The sequence below is a fragment of the Triticum aestivum genome, chromosome 6B, assembly GCF_018294505.1.
Source record: "Triticum aestivum cultivar Chinese Spring chromosome 6B, IWGSC CS RefSeq v2.1, whole genome shotgun sequence".
Taxonomy (NCBI): Eukaryota; Viridiplantae; Streptophyta; class Magnoliopsida; order Poales; family Poaceae; genus Triticum; species Triticum aestivum.
Window position 1 is genome coordinate 571609814 of NC_057810.1, and position 22226 is coordinate 571632039.

Sequence of the window (22226 nt, forward strand, 5' to 3'; positions counted from 1 at the left end):
TATAAGACCGATTAGAGAGTTTAATATAGACTACATATGGAGCAAAATTTGTGAATCTGCCCTGTAAAATGTGTATAGTCCGTATTAAAATCTCTAAAAGGTCTTGTCCCTTTGGGGACATCCGATAAAATTGGAACGATACAGAAAATCTCTAAAAGGTATTATATTTTGAAACGGAGGGAGTAGCATGTTTTAGCGCTGTTATATCAATATATATAGATCTAGAAGATAGATGTCAGTATAATGATATACTTTCAGATCAATTACAGCGTCTTATTTGGAGGTAAACAAGAAATTGCGCCTTCTCTCACTATGCCCTTGTCTTAAGGGACATAGATCAGGATTACCACAGCACACATGATCCACAAGAGTCTATGGTCAAACGCTTCTGCTAACAAAGGCGGACGCCAATTTAGTCCTCTAGATGCCACATAATAAAACAGCTTCCACCCAATCCCAAACTTGATGAACTCAAGCCCTTTAGGATTAGACTTACAATCTGTAATGATCATTGGTGGGCACAGTGCCTTCAGGATTAGATTCAAACAAAAGATCGCAACGAATCTAGGTCTGATCCAATACCATTGCTAGTATGGAAGGCACGTCCTCATTAGTCATTTGACCTCTAAGTAACAAGTACTCCCTCTGTAAAGAAATATAAAATTGTTTAGATCACTAAACACTCTTATATTTCTTAACAGAAATACTCAATGACCAGTGCATACCTGTTACTTACGATGCTTGCCAAGAGATCCACAAATTATGGATTCTGGACAGAATCATGCAATGTTTTTTAACAGCCACCAGGTTATTCTCTCAGAAAGCACATCAAAATAACATCGAGTGCAAATGAACAATTAGCAGAGAAGTTTATTGGGGCAGTGTGATTCCGCAAGTAGCAGATACAGCTGTGAGAGAGATTTTTGTGCTTCCAAAATGCAATACCAGAAATGCACGATTTTTCAAATGCACATCTTTAAAACCCACATGCTCCAGAACATCCCAAATTCCAACCAACCGAGCATAACATCGTCATGTAGAACACCAGGGCTATAGCCTTGCTACAACACATATAGCCAAGGCGTCAAAAACTTCAAAACCTAGGAGTTTCGCATGAGGACATTACGCATAACAGATTTTCGTCGCCATCTCCAGATCAGCTACTTTTTAAGTTCTAGCATTACCACTATGGACAAGTAGTATAATACTTGAGGTAGACTCTCCTTGGTGCACAAAACCAGGCATTGTTTTGAGGATTGCATCGCAGGCTTCAGTTCATGGTCTTGTAGGCCCTGAAAGCGATGAACACCGTTGCAGCAGCTGCAACAACAGCAAGAGTGGTGTAGGTGTCAGAACTATCCCAGGCATCGAACCAGGTGGGCGTCCGGCAAATCCTCATGCGACCCTTGTTGGCAGCAACACTTTCTTTGACACTTTCTGTCTTGGAGATCCTGCGGTTCTGCTCAGCTGGAATGCTCTTATCCTGTTTTCCTTCTGGCAGATCACTTTGGCAGCAGCTAAAGCCTCCTCCATTGCCCTGGCAGCATCCACCTGCAGGTGCCCCGTCAGTTCCATTTGCTTCAGGGGATTCTTTGGCGCTTGATTCTTCCCCAGCCACGCCATTCGTCATGTGCCTAAGCTCCACAGCTTTCTTCTGCTGCTCCTCAGACATACCCAACTGACCCCTGTATAACAGGATAGCACGTGTAAGAATCACACTTGAAAGAGGGGTATTTGGCTGTGGAGCAAACATAGGGCAAAGGTTCAATGAGACATGAACAAGACATATCAGGGCTTTATACAACATTTGCAAAACAAGATTGCATCCTTTGTTATCGGTTTCCTTGCAATGAGATTGGCCACAGAAAGGTCAGTTTTCAATTTCTGAAGTCAACCGCAAATAAACAAATCAAGGCCATTTGAAAATACAACACAGTATTCTTACATGCCATCACAAGAACAGAATAAGTCATACAAATGAGTGCTTAAACATAATTGACAAAAACTACACAGGAGTACAAACAACCTACAACATGCTATCTAGATGCTTATAGTCACAGTAGTCCTACTTTACTATAATGCTCAAGAAAAGAAGCATCAGTGACAGACTTACATCCCAGTATCTTCCCTTAACTCAAGATTAAGCTACTTGAAGTAATCAAATCATTTGGAAATAGATAAGCCAGTGCTATAGGCATACAAGTACTAGAACACACACCAGGCAGTTTTTGTAATATTATCAGATTATTGATTTAGGCTCAGAATGTATGATGTATAAGCATGTGCGAGTCCAGATAAAATAGCAAGAGAGAAGGACGCAGATCTGAAAATGCTAATAGTACTCAATGACATGACACACAACACTGATACAAATGATTGGTGAAACACTAACTAGATATCCTCTTCAGTAAAATCAACACATGGAATGGATTAATTAAAAGAGGAAGCATACCTCCATAGACGGTCCACAATCGCTCCTCCTTGTCCAATTTGTTTGTGCAGTAACTCAGGCACATCATCAGGGGCAACATAACCATACCTAGAATTACAAATACAGTAAGCAATGGCTGGGTTTTGACAAAGTAAAATTAAAACAGATGGCGCTACAGGAAGGTATTGAGATTCCTAGGCAGGCACAAGAAGGTAGATTTTATGATAGTTCCTGGTACATACCAATTACCAGTCACTTCTCCCTTAGCATCTGGACTGAATATGATGACATTTCCTGCATACTTATGACCTCCCACATGTGAGCATGCACTAACAGCCACGTGACGATCAAGACCTTCTGCTTCAATCTCTACCTTGAACCTTGTAATCAAAGCAGGACCGCAAACACCACACCTTTTATCCCTGCTTCCATGGCAGCAGACAAAAACATAGGAACCTCTTATAGCCTCAGGAGATCCAGGAAGCCATTCAGTATCTTTCACGAGTACTTCTTCAACGAAGTTGTCAACATCAAAGTGGGTCAGCCCTCTGCAAAGATTACACCACGTATCGAAGAAAACAATCAGTTGACTTGTGTATTCCATTACCTAATAAATACTAGTAGAGATGGAAAGACTGAATGTTTATTTCTTTGCAGCTTTCAGCTACCTGTATCGGATCATATCAGGAAAGATCAACACGTCTCCAAGAGATGACTCAGTGCCGTCTTCTCCTTCACAAATGGTCAGTTTGGTCTGAAAAAGTAGAATAGACCACTCATTAGCAATAAAAAATAACACATGGGGAAGTCTTGTCTATTAATCTATCTAAGCATTATAAGGTGGCTTGTCTGTAAGCACAAATCACATTGCTATCAGTTCAGACACACATGCACATCACAAAACTAATAAAAAAAGGCAGAAAAGCGACATGAATTAACAAAAAATATCAGACAACTTCCAACAATAGACTAATAATAATGACGCCAATCAAAGAATACTTGCTTGAATTTAGATGTGAATATGAAGAAAAGAACATAAGGCAGTAACTAGCAAAGTGAATATGAAGAAAAGAACATAAGGCATAACTTAGGAAGATTAATATCACTGAGCAGTAACACTCTAGATTGCCAGAAGGTGCAAATGCTCAACAGTGACAGTACCCTCAGAGGAACATACACTTACTAGTAATTGGGCAAGCTTTTCATTCACTTTGTAACTGCCATGTACCAATATAATTACTCCCTACGCTCAGAAATATAAGATGTTTTGGATATTTCAATATGGTCTACATACAGACTTAAATGAGTGAACAAACACACTAGAACGTGTCTATATACATCCAATTCACAAAAAGCTAGAACATCTTATATTTGTCAACATAGGGAATATATGGGGTAACTACATTTTTTTCTTTCTGTTGCTTAGATCCTCTATCACCAAGGAGCAAAAGACGGCCAAGACCCACACAGAGAAATAAGGCAGAGGATCTTCTGCACTCAAATGGACCAAACAAATCATAATATCAACCCCATGTACTGCACTATGTGGATGAAGACAAAAGGAGTAAGCTCCTAGTCCTAAAGGGTGAATAGAAACATTACTGCACATACCAGTACCACCATATGATTTCAAAGGTTCAAAGGTGCATTATAAACACTAACCAATACAGACGGCAAGCAAATAACATAGCAAAGGACACGATAATCAAATGATGAGAAAACATCTAAACATGAACAAACAGAGCCTGGATTTGAAACAAACTACATCCCTCACCCCTTTAAAAGATAGAATAACTGGATGTGAGCAAACCCCCAAAAAAGCAGTGTGTGTGGATTTAAACAAAGCAATATTATCAGAGCCAAATGGACCAGAAAACCATATGAAACAGTTACAAGGAGTCAAGGAACTGTGCATCATAAATAAACTGAGAACCCACCGACTATATTAGCACTGAAATGGAATCACACAAATTCATGAACAAAATCCATTGGATGCAGCGAGAATCCAGCAATAGGACGTTGTGAGCCAAATAATTGGATAGAGTAATCCAATTATACCCAAACAATACAGACGCCTCCAAATCATATAAACACCAAATCACCACCAAAATTCGACACGCATGGCCCATATACAGTTATACACACGCTAGAATGTGGGGATTCGACACCAGTTCAAACCCCAAGAGCACTATTTACATGTCCCGTTGAAAGATGAAACAATAACAACCTTAAAGGAAGCACCAAGCGACCAGATCTTGCGTGAATAAGAACCAAAACAAAATGCGAACAAAATCAAGTAGAGAGACACCAATCTACAGACATAATCGGCACCAAATTGCAAGCATATCAACACCACTGACCACCATAATTAAGCGAGATGCTAGTGGCCAATCAGAAACAATAAACTGAAGCAAAAGCAATTGGAACTACATCGTCCCCCAACACAATCGGATCGACTGATTAGCTTTTAAGGGTCGCGATCTCTGCAGGAACCCAGCACGCCATATGCAGACAACCAAATCGAACTACAGAATACAGTAAAGTAACTCGAGCTAGTCGAAAACTAGTCATCAGCTAAATCCTAAGCTCGGAGCAACCAGCAAACAGTTTCCACTGCGAACAACCACGCTAAAACAACACTAGCATACCAGAAGCATACGGATACCACATCACAGCACCAAATCAGCCATTCACAAACCGAACCGAGAGGGAGATGGGGAGGGAGAGGAGATGCTCACGCTCTTCTTCAGGTCGGGCTTGCGGGCCTTGATGGCGGCGGCGAGGAGGCGGGGGAGGCGGTCGGACTCGGTGGCCTCGAGGTGGGACGGCCACTCCTCGGGGCCCTTGTAGCAGAGGAACACGTGGCGCTCGTGGAAGCCCACCGTCCCGGCGAGCTTCTCCGTGTGGAGCTCCTCGCGCTGGAACCCGAACTCCTTGTCCAGATCGGCGGCCGCGGCGGGGAGGGGCGCCTCCGGCGCGTCGGAGGCCGGCGGCGGGAGGAGGGCGTCCCCGGCGGTGGGGGAGGAGTGGGAGGGATCGGCCATGGGAAGGAGGAGGGGGAGGAGGCGGTGCTGCGGCAGTCGCCGACGGCCTGGGGCGTGCTGGGGAGGGAGGAGCGGCTGAAATGGAAATTGCTTGGAGAGTTTGGGGGAAATGGAAAGCGTCTCGGGTTTTATGGGCTGTTCTTGCGGGAGGGGAAAAGGAAGGCCCCACTGACGAGCGTTTTGCGTGGGCCCAGCAGTCAGTGATGTTTGGGTTTCGTTGCTTGATGCCGTGGGACCCCACGCTAGAGGGAGGTAGCGGTCAGCTAGACAGCTGGAGTTCCGTCTTCACCTGAATTATGACGAAAGGAAACCTTGCAAGTGCTGTTTCGCCGCTCGTGTTTGTGAGGTGGTGTTTGTTTCTTTAGTCCTAGGACTTTTTCTAGTCCCTGAGACTTTTTTAAAAAGACTCTTAAGGAGGTATTTCTAAGGACTTTTAGCAAAAAGTCTTAAAAAAGTCCCACCCTGTTTGGTTTGTTAGGGACTTTTTCTAGTCCCTACACTAAAAAGTCCCTGGAAACAAACACCTCCTGAGTGGGGCACCACCCGTCAGCGAGCGAGGCTAGTTTCCTTTCAAGGATGACAGGGTTAATTGTTTTTTCTTGGCGAATCCCCTTGTTAGAGTCTGGAGCAAAATGGAGCTCTCCCGTGCGTTTGGATTCTGGACCGTTCGATCGTTTTCCTGATGCGATTCCGGCCGTCGGATCTTGGGCTCGGCTCACGTGAGGCGTCGGATATTTACCAAATTGTTGTGAGCCGTTGGATAAAATTCCAATGGCAACATGATGTAAATACCTTACCCCCACCGGGGCATTTCGGTCATTTCGCGTAGTGGGGGTATAAAAGGCAGCAGCTCCCGTGGTAGAACCCTAGCCGCCGCCTCCCTCCCGCACTCGCGCCTCCCCCGCGGCCATCTCCTCCCGCCTCGCCTCTCTCTCTCTCCCTCTCTTTCTCTCTCCTTGCGCTCCCTGCCGCGCCGCCGCCTCCGCTCGCCTCGCCATCGCTGGCACCTACCCGAGGAGTGGGTTCGCAGTCCTGCCCCCTCCCTTCCTCCTCTCCCGGTTCGTTCTCCCTCCCATCCCAAGCCAGCTGCCGCCCCCACCCTATTGTCGATCTCCTCTCCCCCAACCTCGGTGTCGCCTCCTCCCTCTCTCCCATAGGCGCCCGCCGCTGCCGTTTCACCTTCTCGAGAAGGTCAGGTGGAGGCCAGATCCGCCATGCCCACAGCGTTGCTTCCGCTGACACGCTCCTGTGCCGTTCCCAAGCCCGATACAAAGGAGATGCACGGCCATCCCCTCCCCGTGCGGTGGTGGACGCAGGAGGTGCACGTCTCCGTCGAGGTCATCGCGATTGGGTGAGAACCCTAGCTGATGCTCTGACCCTCACAACCCTCGCTTCGCCCCCTCCTTTCTCTTTCGCCTCTGGATCCGGCCGCCGCCACTGTCTCTCTGCCTTGCCCCGCCGTCCTGTTCCTGGTGAGACGAGGTCCTTCCTTTCTATTGCTCACATCAGTCATCCAGTTCTAGGCAGTGGATGAATCACTGAGATTGGGAGCAGAGGCAAGGTCTGATGGTGGTTGGTAGATGGGCTCAAGCGTTGCCAGACAAAAAGAAAGGCCACAATTTTTTTCTGCTAACTTCTCTTTTGTTGTTGCTGCTGCAGGATGTTGCCTCGCCCCTGCTTCTGACCTGGACTGGATCTCGTTGGTTCTTGCTCAACCTGCCAAAGGTCTCTCTTTACTGATTTCCGTTTTTGTATCAAAATTGCATCAGACCATGTAGCACTTATTTCGAGCATAGAAGCATTAGTTAACACCTAATTTTACGCAATTGGGTTTCCTATTTTTCTGTTAGGTGCCATGACAAGAATCATTCAGTCGGATGATTTACTGCATTGGAATTTGACAAATTTAATTCTGCCATAATATTCTTTTCTTCACTGCTGAAGTAACAAGTCCATATTTGCATGTGTTGTAGCATTTTGTTGTGTTTTTGTTTCGTTTGAAGTTAACATTCCTCTTTTTCTAGGTCTATATGTTTAAGAATGACTCCACTCATGTCCCCTTTAAAGGATCCATTAAGATCATGGATGATTCAATTCTAGAGATTAATGTGGAGAAAATAATAATCAGATGCAAAAGATGAGTATGCATCATTAATATGCATCCTAAGGGGCAAAGATGTAGTCCTCCAGAGCGGTTGGAAAGAAGAAGAAGATGGGTAAGCTCCTATTCCTCTTCTGTGTTGGTTTAGCAGAAGAAAAAATTAGGAAGAGGACTTGGAAGGGTATCTGCAGATCTATGTTGGTGCTCTCAGTCTCATCATTTATGCTATAGCAAATCTCTTTCATGTGCATAACCCATGTTAGTGAATCACCTGCTAGCCGCTGATTTACTCTTTGTTATTAATTAGTTTGAGAAAACACTACATGATCATGGTTCTGATTGTGCACCTTCTTGGCTTAGAAAAAGTAGAAAAATAGAGCAGTTTCTGGTTTCAAGTGATTGGGTAAGCTTTGGTTACCCAAAGAGTTGGACCATTACTTACACTTTAAAAACCAGTGTATATCGTTACTGTATGGGACATGTCCATGGCTATATTGATGTTCAGAAGAAGTGGTGAGAGGTTAGGGTTCTACTTGAGCTCTGTATTTTTCCTGTGTATATCTTTTTGCTAAAAAATGCATTTCTATTAAATAGTAATTCCTAACTAATTATTTCTGATAAACAACGATGTTGTCCTTACACAGGTTGTTTGATGTGTTCGTGCTTGTCGGCGGGACGGTGCAAGGCGCAACTCCGATGCGGTTCCTCGCCGGTTCGACGGCATTCAGGCGCAACCCCGACATGCACTGAGTACTGCCTCAGCTACAGCCTCCCTCGGTGAAGTCCATCTTCCTCCCGCTCCTCTGCTTCGGCTACTTTATGGGACATGTCCATGGCTATATTGATGTGGTGCTCGTCTGGTTGATGCTCTATGCCCTACTCATGCATCGGCTCTTGTAGTTGTGGATCCATGCCATTTTAGGGTTTGCGGGATGTTGTTCATGTTTAGTTGCTATCATAGGAGCTAATGTGATGCTCTGGTTTACATGTGGATGCCCTGGTCCTATAGCTATGCTCCTGGATTTGCTAGATTGATTAGTGGCGTTCGTTCTAGGGCGATGATGATTAATCGTGGCTGAAATAAGTGTGCCTTTGAGAAATCGTGGCACCTGTGCGTATCAGGTTGGATCCTCCCTCTTGTCTCTAGAATCCTTTTTGATCCTGTGATACTTGTTGTTGTCCTTGGATGGTCATTTGTTGAGCGATAACCAGGGCAGCTCCACTGTATGAACAGATTGATCTGGTGATAAGAGATGACGGGGTAGGTTATATGATCGAGGAAAGGTGAATCTGAGCCCGCTATGCAATGAACCCTGAATCGAGAATCCCATCCCATCCCCTTGTTAGAGTCTGAAGCAAAATGGAGCTCTCCCATTCATTTGGATTCTAGACCGTTCGATCGGTTTCCTGATGCGATTTCGGCCGTCGGATCTCGGGCTCGGCTCACGTGAGGCGTCGGATATTTACCAAATCGTTGTGAGCCGTCGGATAAAATTCCAATGGCAATAGAATGTAAATACCATGCCCCCACGAGGGCATCTGGGTCATTTCGCTTAGGGGGGCAGGGGTATAAAACGATCGCGGCTTCCTGCGATGAAAACCTAGCTGCCGCCTCCTCTCTCTCACTCGCTCCTGTAGCTGCCTCCCTCCCTCCCACGCAGGTGGTTCCCATGGCGATGGCGGCAGCGGCCACGGAGGAGGGCGGCATATCAGCGGCGCCGGCGATGGCGTCCGTGGCGGCCATGCAATGAGCCCTGAACCATTTTTTATTTGTATTTAAAGGTGTTGCTTATTTATGCTCAACGTTATTCGTGCCAGGGCGATGATGATTACCTTGGCTGGAATTAGTGTGCCTTTGAGCAATTGAGGCACCAGTGGGTATCAAGTTGGATCCTCCCTCTTGTCTCTAGAATCCTTTTTGATCATGTGATACTTGTTGTTGTCCTTGGATGGTCATTCTTGTTGAGTGATAACCAGGGCAGCTCTACTGTATAAACAGATCGATCTGGTGATAAGAGATGATGGGGGTAGCCTATATGATCAAGGAAAGGAAAATCTGAGCCCACTATGCAATAAAACTGCAGCTACCTCCCCTAATGTGTGTAATATTGAAGGCAAAAAAGAACTTTTCATGTCTTGCTACTTTAAAATTCCAAAAGGTTCATTCTTCCTTTGCTGGTTACTTAACCATGTTTTTTGTTTTGATTTGGTTCTGGTTGAGATACTAAAGGTTGTTTATATATGAAAAGAATGGACACTTATAGTTTTGTATGCCTCAACTGTAGCTTAGGATCCAGTGTTGTAGTGTCTTCGATCAGTATGTTCATATTGAGATGTAGGGATGCATCAGGCACGTCAACTTTCTTGGCTTGGCGGTTGCGCAATACTGATACTATGTATAACTTCACAACATTGTGAACTAATGGCCATGTTATAGTGCTCTTATGTTCACTCCTGATCCTGTCACTATCACAGGTGTGGTACACACATAAAGTGGAATCGAGCGTGACCCGCTGAAATTGTCATGGTGCTGCATTCTTACAAAAAAACTAATTAGAGTGTCCTGTTGCGTTAGATGCTTGATGTTTTCCTTTAATTGGAAAGTCGTTCTAGGTAATTGACCCTTCTCCTTAAAACATACTTTGAAGATTTTGAATGACATTTTATTAGAGTAGTTTCCAAATGCTACCTTACCTATTTTCCTTTTTTGTTTTTTCTACTAGGTTTAAACTAAAAGGAGAAATAGCTATAAAAATTGTCCTTTATATTCTTTGTCAGGCCTTCTGCTCGGTCAAATCTGAGTTATGGTAGTTGCTATAAATGTCTAGGTTTCAGCTTAATATTTGCATTACATGCCCGGAGAACTAATGTTATGCTTGTACTAAATTGGAAAATAACTGGCTACATTCGTGTGATGTTTTATGAATTTATTTTTTAATAATTCATGTGTTGTTTCATTCCTTGGAATACACTTTCCCCTGATTTATTACTCCTGAAGATGGTTCCATTTGAATGCGTGAAATTACAAAAGCTCAAGATTGTAGTTTTAGTCATAGGTCAACCAGGGCACTATTTCTAATGAAGGTCATGTTTCTATATGGTTTTTACCGTTCGGTGGTACATTTAGATAGTTAGCATCGTCCGTTGACTATGTGTTTTGTACCCTGTTTGTTCCAGGGTGAGATTTCCTGTGATTTTGTGGAAGTAGATGATTGATAGATACTCGGAGGAGTAATTGATAGATATAGACGTCGTGGTTCCTAATTCTTCATGTACTATTTTTCTTCCAGTTTTCTTTTAATTACAAGCTACCTCTGCCATTGTAGTCATTTCTTTATTTCATACCAGTCTCTGTTGACTACTATGTAACCATGCATGGGTAGCTTAAATGGCATAAGTTCTTATTCAGTTAGAAAAAGGCAACAAAAACAACCAGGGTAATCTTGCTCTAGAAATTGCATGACATGTGCTTATTCTCATTTGTACATATGTGCGAGTTGAGTTCAAGAAATTCTTGCAAATGTATTTTTTGGATAACAGTCGTCAGCACATAACCATTTACTGATTTATATTAAACCCTATGGAAGCCAAGATATATTCCAGGTTTAGGTTCATGTCCAATATATCTCATTTCACGGAATATAGATTTGCTTGGAAGCTATATCCTCCCATGGTCCATTGTTTTATGCATTGTTCATGTTAACTTGGCTAAGAAGTGTTCAAGGAAGCTTTGAGTTTTGGTTGTTTCAAAATAAACACATCAAAGAAGATGTTATATACCTTTTGCCATTTAGCGGTGCTTAGGGAGTGAACAAGATCCACTCTAAAAAGCTCCAGCATCTGTCAACAAAGTGTAAGTGATGCAAGCGGACTGAAAATCAACATTTCCTACTTCCTTGGAAATACTACATTCCAACTTGTCAGGATAATCTATGTTATGTTTCTGGATTGCAGTACCAGTGCAAAGCAGATGGAAAAGAATAAGGCATCAAAGAATGTTGTGCATGTGCCTCTGCTTCCTCCTGCTACTAATGAGGTGCTTGCTCTGTCTTATCTTACGACTGACAAGATGATTCTTAATTTAGCATTGACGCCTGTTTGGCTTTCTTTCTTAAGGTCACAGATCCAGTTGTTGATCCTAAAACACAGGATGTTGGTGGGGTTACTTTAAGGTGCTTGCCCTTTTCCAGATATTTTGAATTAGCTGTTATGTTTGTTGATGCGATTCCATTCTGTTGTGTTCAACTGTTGGTTGTTTTTGAAGGGGTGTTGATGCAGAGGAGGGAGGCGAGGATCCTAGTGCCAGAAAAAAGCATAAGCTCTAGAGCAGCTGACGCCGATTGATCCACTCTTTTGGTATATATGCCTTGTCCTTATCTTTGGTGTCTTTTCACTCGTGTTGTGCGTGTGCTGTTCTTATTTTGATTTCGGCTTTTCATGTCTCAGGTCCATGACGGTTGGCTATGGACGTACGACGATACCTGGATTTGCTGATATCCGTGGTGCTTCATTACGTGCTCAACGATGAAGCCCCTTCGTCGTACGGACCTGTCTACATGAAGACCTATCACTTAGTATATAATCTGCTGCTTTATTTCCTTTAGGGGGTATGTGCCGCGGGTACTTTTAAATTTGAACAAAACCTACCTTATTATTACCTGTTTGCTTGAATGTGTGCCGCCGACGATGTAGTGGAGTATGAGCAGACACAAACTTGTGGTGCTTATGGCTGTTGTTGGCAAATGACTTAAATATGTCTATGTGTGCCTGTTGTCCATTTCTTTAATTACGTCTGGGATGATCGTGCACATATATATATTTTGTATCGCTTTTGTTACAATTCTGTTATGTTGGCAGTGCTCATGCTTTAATTCATCCTTATACATGTATGGTTGATACTGCTTGTTGCGTGTGGAAATTTTGACATCTTATTCATTTGGACTCCCGGTGTGTCCCTTTTGTTAGCACGCGTGGATGTCATCATTTTGTTCCCTGTGTCTGATTGATTTCCTCACAATAACTAAATGAGTAGGGTCATTGTTTTTTGCAATATTGTTCTCTGTAAGATTGTTGTTTTGCTCCTTTTTTATGGATTTGTGTTTGTGGTTTTTTATACTTGAAATGTTTTGGTGGTTGTATATAGATATACCCGCAGCTTGCTGCTGGGGTGCGGCAAGCCGCATTTCCTATCTAGTACGCTGTAGATCTGGCCATTTGGGGGGAGGGGGGTTGTAAGTTATTTTAATGAGTAGACACCGATCTGCAGAAAGTGAGCACGAAGTGATTGCAATTACTCCCTCCGTCTAGGTGTGTAAGTCATCTTACGAAAACCAAATAATCCCAAAATACTTAGGCACGGTGCATTAAATTCTACCTCGTTTCTTGTTTCTTGACATATCAACCAATAAGAGATATGAGGTGTGCATGCTTTTAATGACTTGAGACTATCAAACACGACATGCAGTGGTCAGTTCATTGCATGCAATGCTATTAATTAGCAAATGAACATTAAGTTTTCTCGTTTTCCCCTCCTTGGCCACGATGCACAACCTAAGATGACTTACTCACCTAGACGGAGGGAGTAACAGTATTTTTCTATCCTCGTTTCAACCAGCTACGATGCAGACCGTTGAGAGATTTATTAGAACAACTACGCCCACCCACGGTTTGCAAATCCGGGTCCCTATACGTCCGCGGGCGCGTCTACATGTAATCCGACAACTCATAAACCATATTTCTAAAATATTAAATACATGCAGATAGACCCGGTCATGGGAAGCCCGGCTCGGCCCGAAAAAGCCCGACTCGGCCTGGCCTGACGCTGCCCCCGGGCCGGGCTCGGGCCTAGATTTTGAGCCCAAAGGCCGGGCCGGGCCGGGCCCGGGCCTGTCGTTTTCACGTTTTTCTGAAGGTCGGGCCAGGCCGGCCCGAAGCCCGATGGGCTTTTACGTGTTCGGGCTAGGCTCGGGCCCAGAAAACAGGCCCGATGGCCGGGCCGGGCCAGGCCCGGGCCTGGGTTTTTTGCGTTGGGCTTGGCTAGGCCCGGCCCGAAGCCCGGCCCGGCCCAAAGCCCGGCCCGGCCTGAGGTATGGCCAGGTATACATGCAGATACGTGCATGTCGATCATTTTGGTTAAATTGTTCCGGTGCACACGTGCAAAATACAAATAGTTCAATGCACATAAATGCAAGTTGTTCGTACTTAAGATTTTCACTGTGGATGTAACATCTGTGTTGTGCCAGCCAGGTTGGGGATTTAGTCCCACCTTGCCGCGTGAGGAGCGACGCAGCCGGCTTAAATAGTTGTGTCATCCAAAAGCTATAAGCTTCTCTCTTAGTATGGCCATCAATGCTCGCATTGTGAAGGGCATGAGTTCATATCATTCAAAGAGCGAGCATTGATGGCCCCTACTTTCAATGGGAGAGAGTTTTTAAGTACGAGAACTCTTTTTGAATCATTTCACCAAGCTCAGTCGGTCCATATTGCTCGTCCGACGAACCATCAACATCCATCGTCCTACCTATGAAAAAACCACCGAAAAATCTGGTCAGGCAATGTGTCAAACACATAAAGGGCAAGGTGCAATCGAGAGTTGTCGGACATACCGCATGGGCGTACGGGCCAACAACGATGTCTGCGGCAGCGAACATAGATGGGAGGACTGTTATGCCAGTGCTGGTGGGGCCGAGGCAGAGAACGACAACGGATAAGGGTGGCGGTGGAGCTAGGAGAAGGCCGGCGCGGGGGAGGGAGAGGAGAGGAGCAAGTGAAATCAGGTAGGTCGGAGGGGGATTTGGTGCAATTTTTGTTGGGGTCGGGTTGTCAGGTCTGACTTGGCGAACGCGCCCGGGCCTCCCCATGTCCGCCCTATATTTGGAATTGATATGAGGGGTGCCGGTTAGCCCAGGCGTTTGAGGCCGGTTTGAGGCGCCCGTTTAGGTCACTTCTTTGACCGATTACTGACGGGGTCGTCCGCCTGGTCGTTTGAGGGGGGTTTGAGGCACCCGAATGTAGATGCTCTTAAGGGCAAGTTTCTGGTGTGTGACTTGCTGCCCAAACCTGGGCCAGTACAAAGGCATCACCCCTCCCCCCATGGTCGAGGCCTGAGTCCGGATGGGTGGAATTGTCCATCGGAAGTTCTTTCGTGCAAGATACTGGTGCAATAGGTGCATGTATGATCCTCGGGGACAACAATGGCACAATTATTTTCTTGGCATACTGATACTTATTCCACTACAAAGATGCCCTTGAAGTTGATATTAGTGCCAGACTTGAAGGTCTCCCACTGAGCATGCAACAATCAGAGTTGCCTATCATTAATGATTCTGATAGCTAAAATGCCATTGCTACCTTGACAAACGACTCACTCAACCGGTCAGTGCATGGTCTTCTGATTATGGAGATTAAGAAGATGCTAGTTTTTCGAGTGTTTATTCTATTAAAAGTAGAATATAGTCAAAATAGAGTTGCTCATAGTCTAGTAATTAGTCCCTTTAGTGATCTGGTAAAGGAGAGGAATGGACTCTCGCTTGTGTCTAGAGTTGTGTTGTGATCTCTCCCCGTGAGTCTCTGGCCTTGATCGTGCATGTTTGCGTGTATGATTAGTGCACGGTCGAGGTGGGGAGTCACATTTCCCCTGACCCCGAGTTATCGAACCCATGAGAGGACGGTACCCTTTAATTCAAGGGTTTCTAACAAACTTTTGCAAGAAAAATAAATTCTAGCTTTTAATCGGATTAGAATCAAGTTGACACTAGAAACACTTATAATAAAAATAGGCATGTGTATGAGGACATATGTGTTGGAAATATGCCCAAGAGGCAATAATATTGTATTATTTATTTCCGCTTTTATAATTAAGAGTTTATATTGTATGTTATGACTACTATGATTCTGGAATATGTGATTCAGCGAAAAAATCATTAGCATGTGTGGAATGATAAACGATAAAACCTAATTCCTAGTCTCACCTCTAGGACTAGCTCAAGTGTTGTATGTGAAAGTGCAACTATCCCTAGGTGGTTTTGGTAATTCATAACAACATATAGCTCATTGAGCTAATGCTATTCCAAGACTATTATTTCAGGAAAGCTCAATGAATGACATGGCATGGATGATGAAAGTGGATCCCTCAAAATACTAAGGACAAAGGATTGGCTCAAGCTCAAAAGGTCAAGACTCTTCATTTTATATTTTAGTGATCCAAGATCACATTGAGTCCATAGGAAAATCCAATACTATCAAGGAGGGATGAGGTGTTGCTTAATGAGCCTCTTGCTTCATGTGCTTAGTGATATGCTCCAAAACCCTCAGCTACTTTCTCACATCCACAAATGACCTAAACCCAAAGCCAAAATCGGTCACACTGATTCTTCCAATCCGGCGCCACCGATTTCAAATGTCATAGCCACTGCCACAAACCCTAAGCAAATCGGTCCTACCGATAGGGATCTCGGTCTCACCGAGATGGGATTGTAATCTCTCTGTTTCCCTTCGTAACGTTTCGGTCTAACCGAAGTGAGCGATCGGTCCCACCGAGATTGCAATGTAAACTCTCTGTTTCCTTTTTGTAACATTTCGGTCTCACCGAAAAGAGCAAATCGGTCCCACCGAGTTTACCTGACCAACTCTCTGGAAAGCTTATTACCGAAATCGGTTTCACCGAGTTTGTGTAATCGGTCTTACCGAGATTATGTTATGCCCTAACCCTAACCGAATCGGTCTCACCGAGTTGCATGTCAGTCCCACCGAAAATCACTAACGGTCACTAGGTTTACTAAATCAGTCCGGCCGAGTCTGTTGAATCGGTCCCACCGAGTTTGGTAAATTGTGTGTAACGGTTAGATTTTGTGTGGAGGCTATATATACCCCTCCACCTCCTCTTCATTCGTGGAGAGAGCCATCAGACTGAACCTACACTTCCAACTTACTATTTCTGAGAGAGAACCACCTACTCATGTGTTGAGGCCAAGATATTCCATTCCTACCATATGAATCTTGATCTCTAGCCTTCCCCAAGTTGCTTTCCACTCATACCCTCTTTCCACCAGATCCAAATCCTATGAGAGAGAGTTGAGTGTTGGGGAGACTATCATTTGAAGCACAAAAGCAAGGAGTTCATCATCAATGCACCATTTGTTACTTCTTGGAGAGTGGTGTCTCCTAGATTGGCTAGGTGTCACTTAGGAGCCTCCGACAAGATTGTGGAGTTGAACCAAGGAGTTTGTAAGGGCAAGGAGATCGCCTACTTTGTGAAGATCTACCGCTAGTGAGGCAAGTCCTTCGTGGGTGATGGCCATGGTGGGATAGACAAGGTTGCTTCTTCGTGGACCCTTCGTGGGTGGAGCCCTCCGTGGACTCGCGCAACCGTTACCCTTCGTGGGTTGAAGTCTCCATCAACGTGGATGTACGATAGCACCACCTATCAGAACCACGCCAAAAACATCCGTGTCTCCAATTGCGTTTGAATCCTCCAAACCCTTCCCTTTACTTTCTTGCAAGTTGCATGCTTTAATTTCCGCTGCCTATATACTCTTTGCATGCTTGCTTGAATAGTGTGATGATTGCTTGACTTGTCTTAAGATAGCTAAAATCTGCCAAACTCTAAAATTGGGAAAAGGATAAGTTTTTAATTGGTCAAGTAGTCTAATCACCCCCCTTCTAGACATACTTCAAGGTCCTATAGTATGTTTTTCAGATCTTGGGATATCATTTAGTGTAACGGTAGTCCCAAAACAACATTGAGAGTATGACGTTAGAAGAACAATCATATTGAGTTGACCCAACTTATTTGTTATACTTTGAGATATTATCGTCACAAGTCAATCGATATAACATGAAGAGTTAACATATGCTTTAGTTTCTTAGACCATGAGAGTAACATAGTCACTTCTTACCGTGCGATGGACTTTGGGGTTGCTCAAACGTCATATGTAACACAGTGATCATATCGACAACTTACAGGTTAATCGGAAAGTTCGACAAGGGACTAGATAGCTCAAGAGTGGGATTTGCTCATTCGACGATAGAGAGATATTCTTAGGGCCCTCTCGGTGTGATGACATCCATCATAGCCTGGCTAGACACAGATGACTAGGTCACAATGATGCCAAACATGTCAACGAGAAAGAAGAACAAAATCAGTAACAGGAGACTGGTATAGTGAGCATAAGAATGACTCAAAAGGATACCGATATATCTCACCTCGGGTTTTGTATAGTACTGGTAAGCAAAGGGAATGTCACATGATAACCGAAGGTTCACTCAAATATCATTTGTATATTCATATGGATCAATATGGATGTCCACGGTTCCGCTATTGGTCATTGAATGAAAGGGAGTTCCATTCATGTCTATGTTTTACCGAACCTATTGGGTCACAAGCTTAAGGGAATCATATTCTGTTGAGTGTTAGTAGGGAAGAGTTATGAGCAAATATTCATAGTTTCATGAATATTAGAAATAGTTTCGAGAGAAACCAAAAGATTTTCGGGGTTACCGAGAGAGTTTCGGGGAATACCGGGAAATGATATATAGGCGGAAATTGTTTTCGAGGACCTAATATAAATAATAGAAGATTTATATAATGATATAGGAGTCCCTAGAATTTATTTAGAGTCAATGGGCTAAGGGAAATATCAATTGGCCTATTAGTGGAGAGCTAATGGGCCTTGAATGCCCATGTAAGGATGGCGCCCGTTTTAGCTTATTGGACAAGCTGATGGGGGCACAGGGGAGTTGAAGGAGGACTCCTCCACCTTGGACACGCCCCAAGGGAGGTTTTTCCCTCCTCCAAGTCAGCCTATCCCCTCCCTCCATCTATATATATGTGAGGGGGCCGCCCCCTTTGAGATATACAAGTTCTCCCTTGATCTCAGGCGCCCACTCTCTCTCTAGTTCTAATTTTTGATCTAGACTTGAAGTAGTTCCAATTCTCCCTATTCCTCATAATAGAGAAGCCCCATGAGGTTTTCTTCTCACTCCTCCAATTCTTCAGAGACGATTAGCTCTGGACGATGAAACACTGTCGGGTCTTGAAACTTGTACGCTTGCAATCTGTAGAGAGGTTGTGCTTTCGGTCTTTTATTTGAAGGATCGTCGTGGACAGTTTGAGGGACTTCAAGAATGATCTACAACAACTCTTCTTCTGCTACATCTCGAAGTTGGCAACGATCCGATCTAACGTATGCATCTTCATACTGATCCGGGACCATGATCATAAGGCGTTTTTTTTGTTTTCTACTACGTTTCCCAGCATTATGCTTACAACCATATATTTGTGTCGGGACCATTATGATCTTAATTTGTGCCCTAAATTCATCCATCGAGATGTGCTTGCTACATATCAAACTTGGGCATGTGTCCAAATTACATCTTGACTGGCACGCGTCCTACATCAAGAGTCAGTTGTCCAACCGAAGGCCCTATCCGTCGCGCGGGGTTGCCTTGGTATTAAGATAACAATAATCAGACAAAAGCATTGGGCATTTAATGACTACATGATGAGTCCAATTTATGTGATGTTTGTGATAGCTATTTCATGGCTACATGGTAGGCTTTGTGGAGTTTTACCGTGTTCACGCACTTCTTTTAGTTAGTATTTATCAGGAAACTTCTTCTAGAGCAAATAAGGTTATATGGAAGGAATCCTAGGAAATGGTGGTGGAATCACGTTATTTAATGTGATAATCAACTATCATAAAAGAATGAAGCAAAGGGACCAAAGGAGAAGCTTATGCGGCGCCTCCGGAGCCAAATACGGACTTTCATACAAGCACACCCACTCATATGAGTGGTTGTATGAGGGTGCCAGCACTGCCGCCTAATCCACTGCTTCCACCCCATGAAGTCAGATCAGGGATCAGAGACACAAATAGGGACAAAACACATCGAGAGGAGAGAACCCTAGCCTCCAGAGGCTTGTGAGGAGGAACCGATCCAAGGCTTCGTCCCCGTCACTCCACATCAAGAGGGCTTCATCATCATCATCATCATCATCATCACCATCTCATCCCCATCTATTTGTAATACATTAGTTGGAGTGGATTCAATCTCGTGTTGCTTGTGTGGGATCTCTATGTTCATCATTATTCACACTATCTCATTCGTGCTCTTGATGTGTGAGTAGTCCCTATAGTTCTTAGGGATATGGAGGAACTCTAATGTGTAATAGATCGTTTGGTATTAGAATTTAATATCCTCTTTGCATGTTTATGTTAATAGTCTTCTTGATGTTGGGTGAAGTCGATCATCCAACATATGCCAATTTTGGATGGAAGGTTGCTACTGCTGGCGAACCGGCTGATCACGAAGGTAGGTACGTGATAGGGCCTATCTCCCTTTGTCACGGATCATCGCAGCAGGGGGTAAGCAGAGACCACCCATAGGTTGCATCCACTAGGACATTTTCCCCCTCAATAATCGTTTGGTAACCAGAGTGGGGAAGAACGGTGGTGGTGTATGTGATATGGGGCTGCCGCGTGTATGCATGTTTCTGTATCGACTCTGCTCACAAATAAGAATATGCAAAGTGGCCTAGGAATCCAACGTAGAATTGTGTTTAGGCACCGCACACTAGTGGGGAATCCAGACTCCCTGGAACGCTTTAGTCCTATTTGATTTCAACACTCAACTCTACGTCCCTTGTTACTAAGTTAAATTTTGTGCGCATGAAGTCATTCTGGAGACGCCCATTTCTCATTATGCATGACATTATCTTCAAAGTATTCTTTGCATGCACTATGATTTGACTTCATGAGAAGAGGGAGATCTCCACAAAGGGAAACCTGCCATGTGCATTTGCATTCAGGAGAAAATTACTTCTGTGCACATCTTCAGGGGGCGCCCCTTTTTTATGTAGTCAATGACCATGTTCTTTAACTGTCACATATTTTTATCCCCGTTGAAAACTTCAACCAGTTTGTCATCAATCACCAAAAAGGGGGACATTGTAAGTGCATCTAGTGCAACCCCTGGTTGGTTTTGGAGTATTGACGACAAAATTGGTTGAGGGACTAATGTTTTTGTGAGATTCCTAGGAGAACACAGGTAGAAGTCCCTACTGATTTGGTTTACCCATCAAAGATGACCCCTACAAATGTATGAAGACATTGAAGTCAATGGTGGCTCGCGAAGACATTCGTGTTGAAGATAATGACTTGTCAGGACATTCACTTGAAGACAATGGAGCGCGAAGACATAATCTTTTGGTAATTATATTTTCTTCTTGCTTGAGTCATAGGAACCACCGAATTGTTAAGTGGGATCGAGGTAATCAAATTCAGAAAACTCGCGTGATGCTCAACCTAAAATGCAATGTATTCGAGCGAAGAATATGAGAGAAAACATCTTCCATAGTTGGTTGAGTCAGCTTTTCTTGTAGCCCAAGTTAAGCTGTCGCGTGTGTTTCAAATCTGACCGTTCGACGCGTGGTGGTTGTCCATTGACCTAGGGTCATTTTTTGGACATATCATGTCGGGTTGCCTCCTGGCTATAAATAGCCCACTCTCTCCACCATAAGTTGGTGGCTGCTCTCATTTTGTGCACGACTTTTATTGTTTGAGAGCAACCCACCTCTAAAGCCTTTTAGAGAGAATCCTTGCAAGGACAAACCCAAAACACCCAGAGCCCAAATTGTTTTGAGCATCACTGAAGTCTTTCTGTTCCGCGTGGACCGAAGGCTTATTACACTTGAAGACTGTGATCTTCCAGTCGGTTAGGCGTCGTGTTCTGCGGTGAACGAAGTCTGTGAAGGTTTGGAAGTCTACCTTGAAGACTTACCTAAGTGATCGGGTGAGATCTGTGGGTCTTAGCTCAAGGGGAACAAGGTGAAGACGTGGTATTCTGAGTTCAATCTCAGCCTCCGTAACTAGATGTATAGTTGTCATAGCAACTGGAACTAGTCTAGCAAATCCTTTGTCTTCACCGAGCAACTGCTTCTAGCACTTCACTCCTTTACTTACTGTTTAGTTTTGTGAAGTATTTGCATGCTTGTTCTATTCGAAGACATTGTGTGAAGACACTCTCTCTAATTACATATTTGTCTTCACACTATCTTCCCAATATGATCTGTTCTACCTAGCTGCTAATTGACTTCGTGCATCACTTGTATTGTTCATTGACATTCTAGCATGACTAGTGTAGTTTATCTTCCGTTGCATCCTGTTTAGTTACTGTTTTGTTTCCGCGTCTTCGAAGACATTGCCTATCTTGAAGACTTTCATAAAAATTGCCTATTCACCCCCTCTAGTCGATAACTAGCAGTTTTAACAATTTAACTTAGGCAACATGCAAGAAACAAAAGTGCCAAATGTTGCAGACGTCCATCAGGACTTAAGTTTACAACCCAAAGTAGCAAATGTTCACGAATGAGAGTTGCAAATTTAACAAAATAAGCAAGGCCCGACCCAATATGCCCGCTTGAAGACTGTAAACTCGTCTGCTGCATTTGCCACTTCTGTTTCTTGCATGTTGCCTAAGTTCAATTATTGAACATGCTAGTTATCACCTATTCCCCCCCCCTAGTCGATAACTATCACTTTCAATAATTTAACTTAGGCAACACGCAAGAAACAAAAGTGACAAATGTAGCAAATTAACATCCATCTGGACTTAAGTTTACAATCCAAAGTAGCAAATGTTCACGAACGAG

General features: G+C 43.9%; 1 protein-coding gene and 2 long non-coding RNA genes across 3 annotated transcripts; 2 read left to right on the forward strand and 1 right to left on the reverse strand.

Annotated features, from left to right (window-relative positions):
* Positions 1-942: 942 nt before the first annotated feature.
* On the reverse strand, positions 943-5578 carry LOC123138080 (uncharacterized). Its single transcript, XM_044557992.1, has 5 exons — positions 5170-5578; positions 3100-3185; positions 2674-2979; positions 2453-2539; positions 943-1685 (listed from the first exon to the last, which is right to left on the reverse strand). Exons 1-5 carry the CDS (start codon positions 5473-5475, stop codon positions 1271-1273), a joined length of 1200 nt encoding a protein of 399 aa, XP_044413927.1. The 5' UTR covers positions 5476-5578; the 3' UTR covers positions 943-1270.
* An 872-nt stretch (positions 5579-6450) lies between these two features.
* On the forward strand, positions 6451-9649 carry LOC123138081 (uncharacterized). Its single transcript, XR_006468855.1, has 4 exons — positions 6451-7036; positions 7135-7200; positions 7500-7691; positions 8221-9649. It is a non-coding gene; the product is annotated as an uncharacterized lncRNA (long non-coding RNA).
* A 1121-nt stretch (positions 9650-10770) lies between these two features.
* On the forward strand, positions 10771-12261 carry LOC123138082 (uncharacterized). The gene is made up of 5 exons (XR_006468856.1): positions 10771-11429; positions 11531-11612; positions 11693-11748; positions 11841-11932; positions 12023-12261. It is a non-coding gene; the product is annotated as an uncharacterized lncRNA (long non-coding RNA).
* Positions 12262-22226: the final 9965 nt, after the last annotated feature.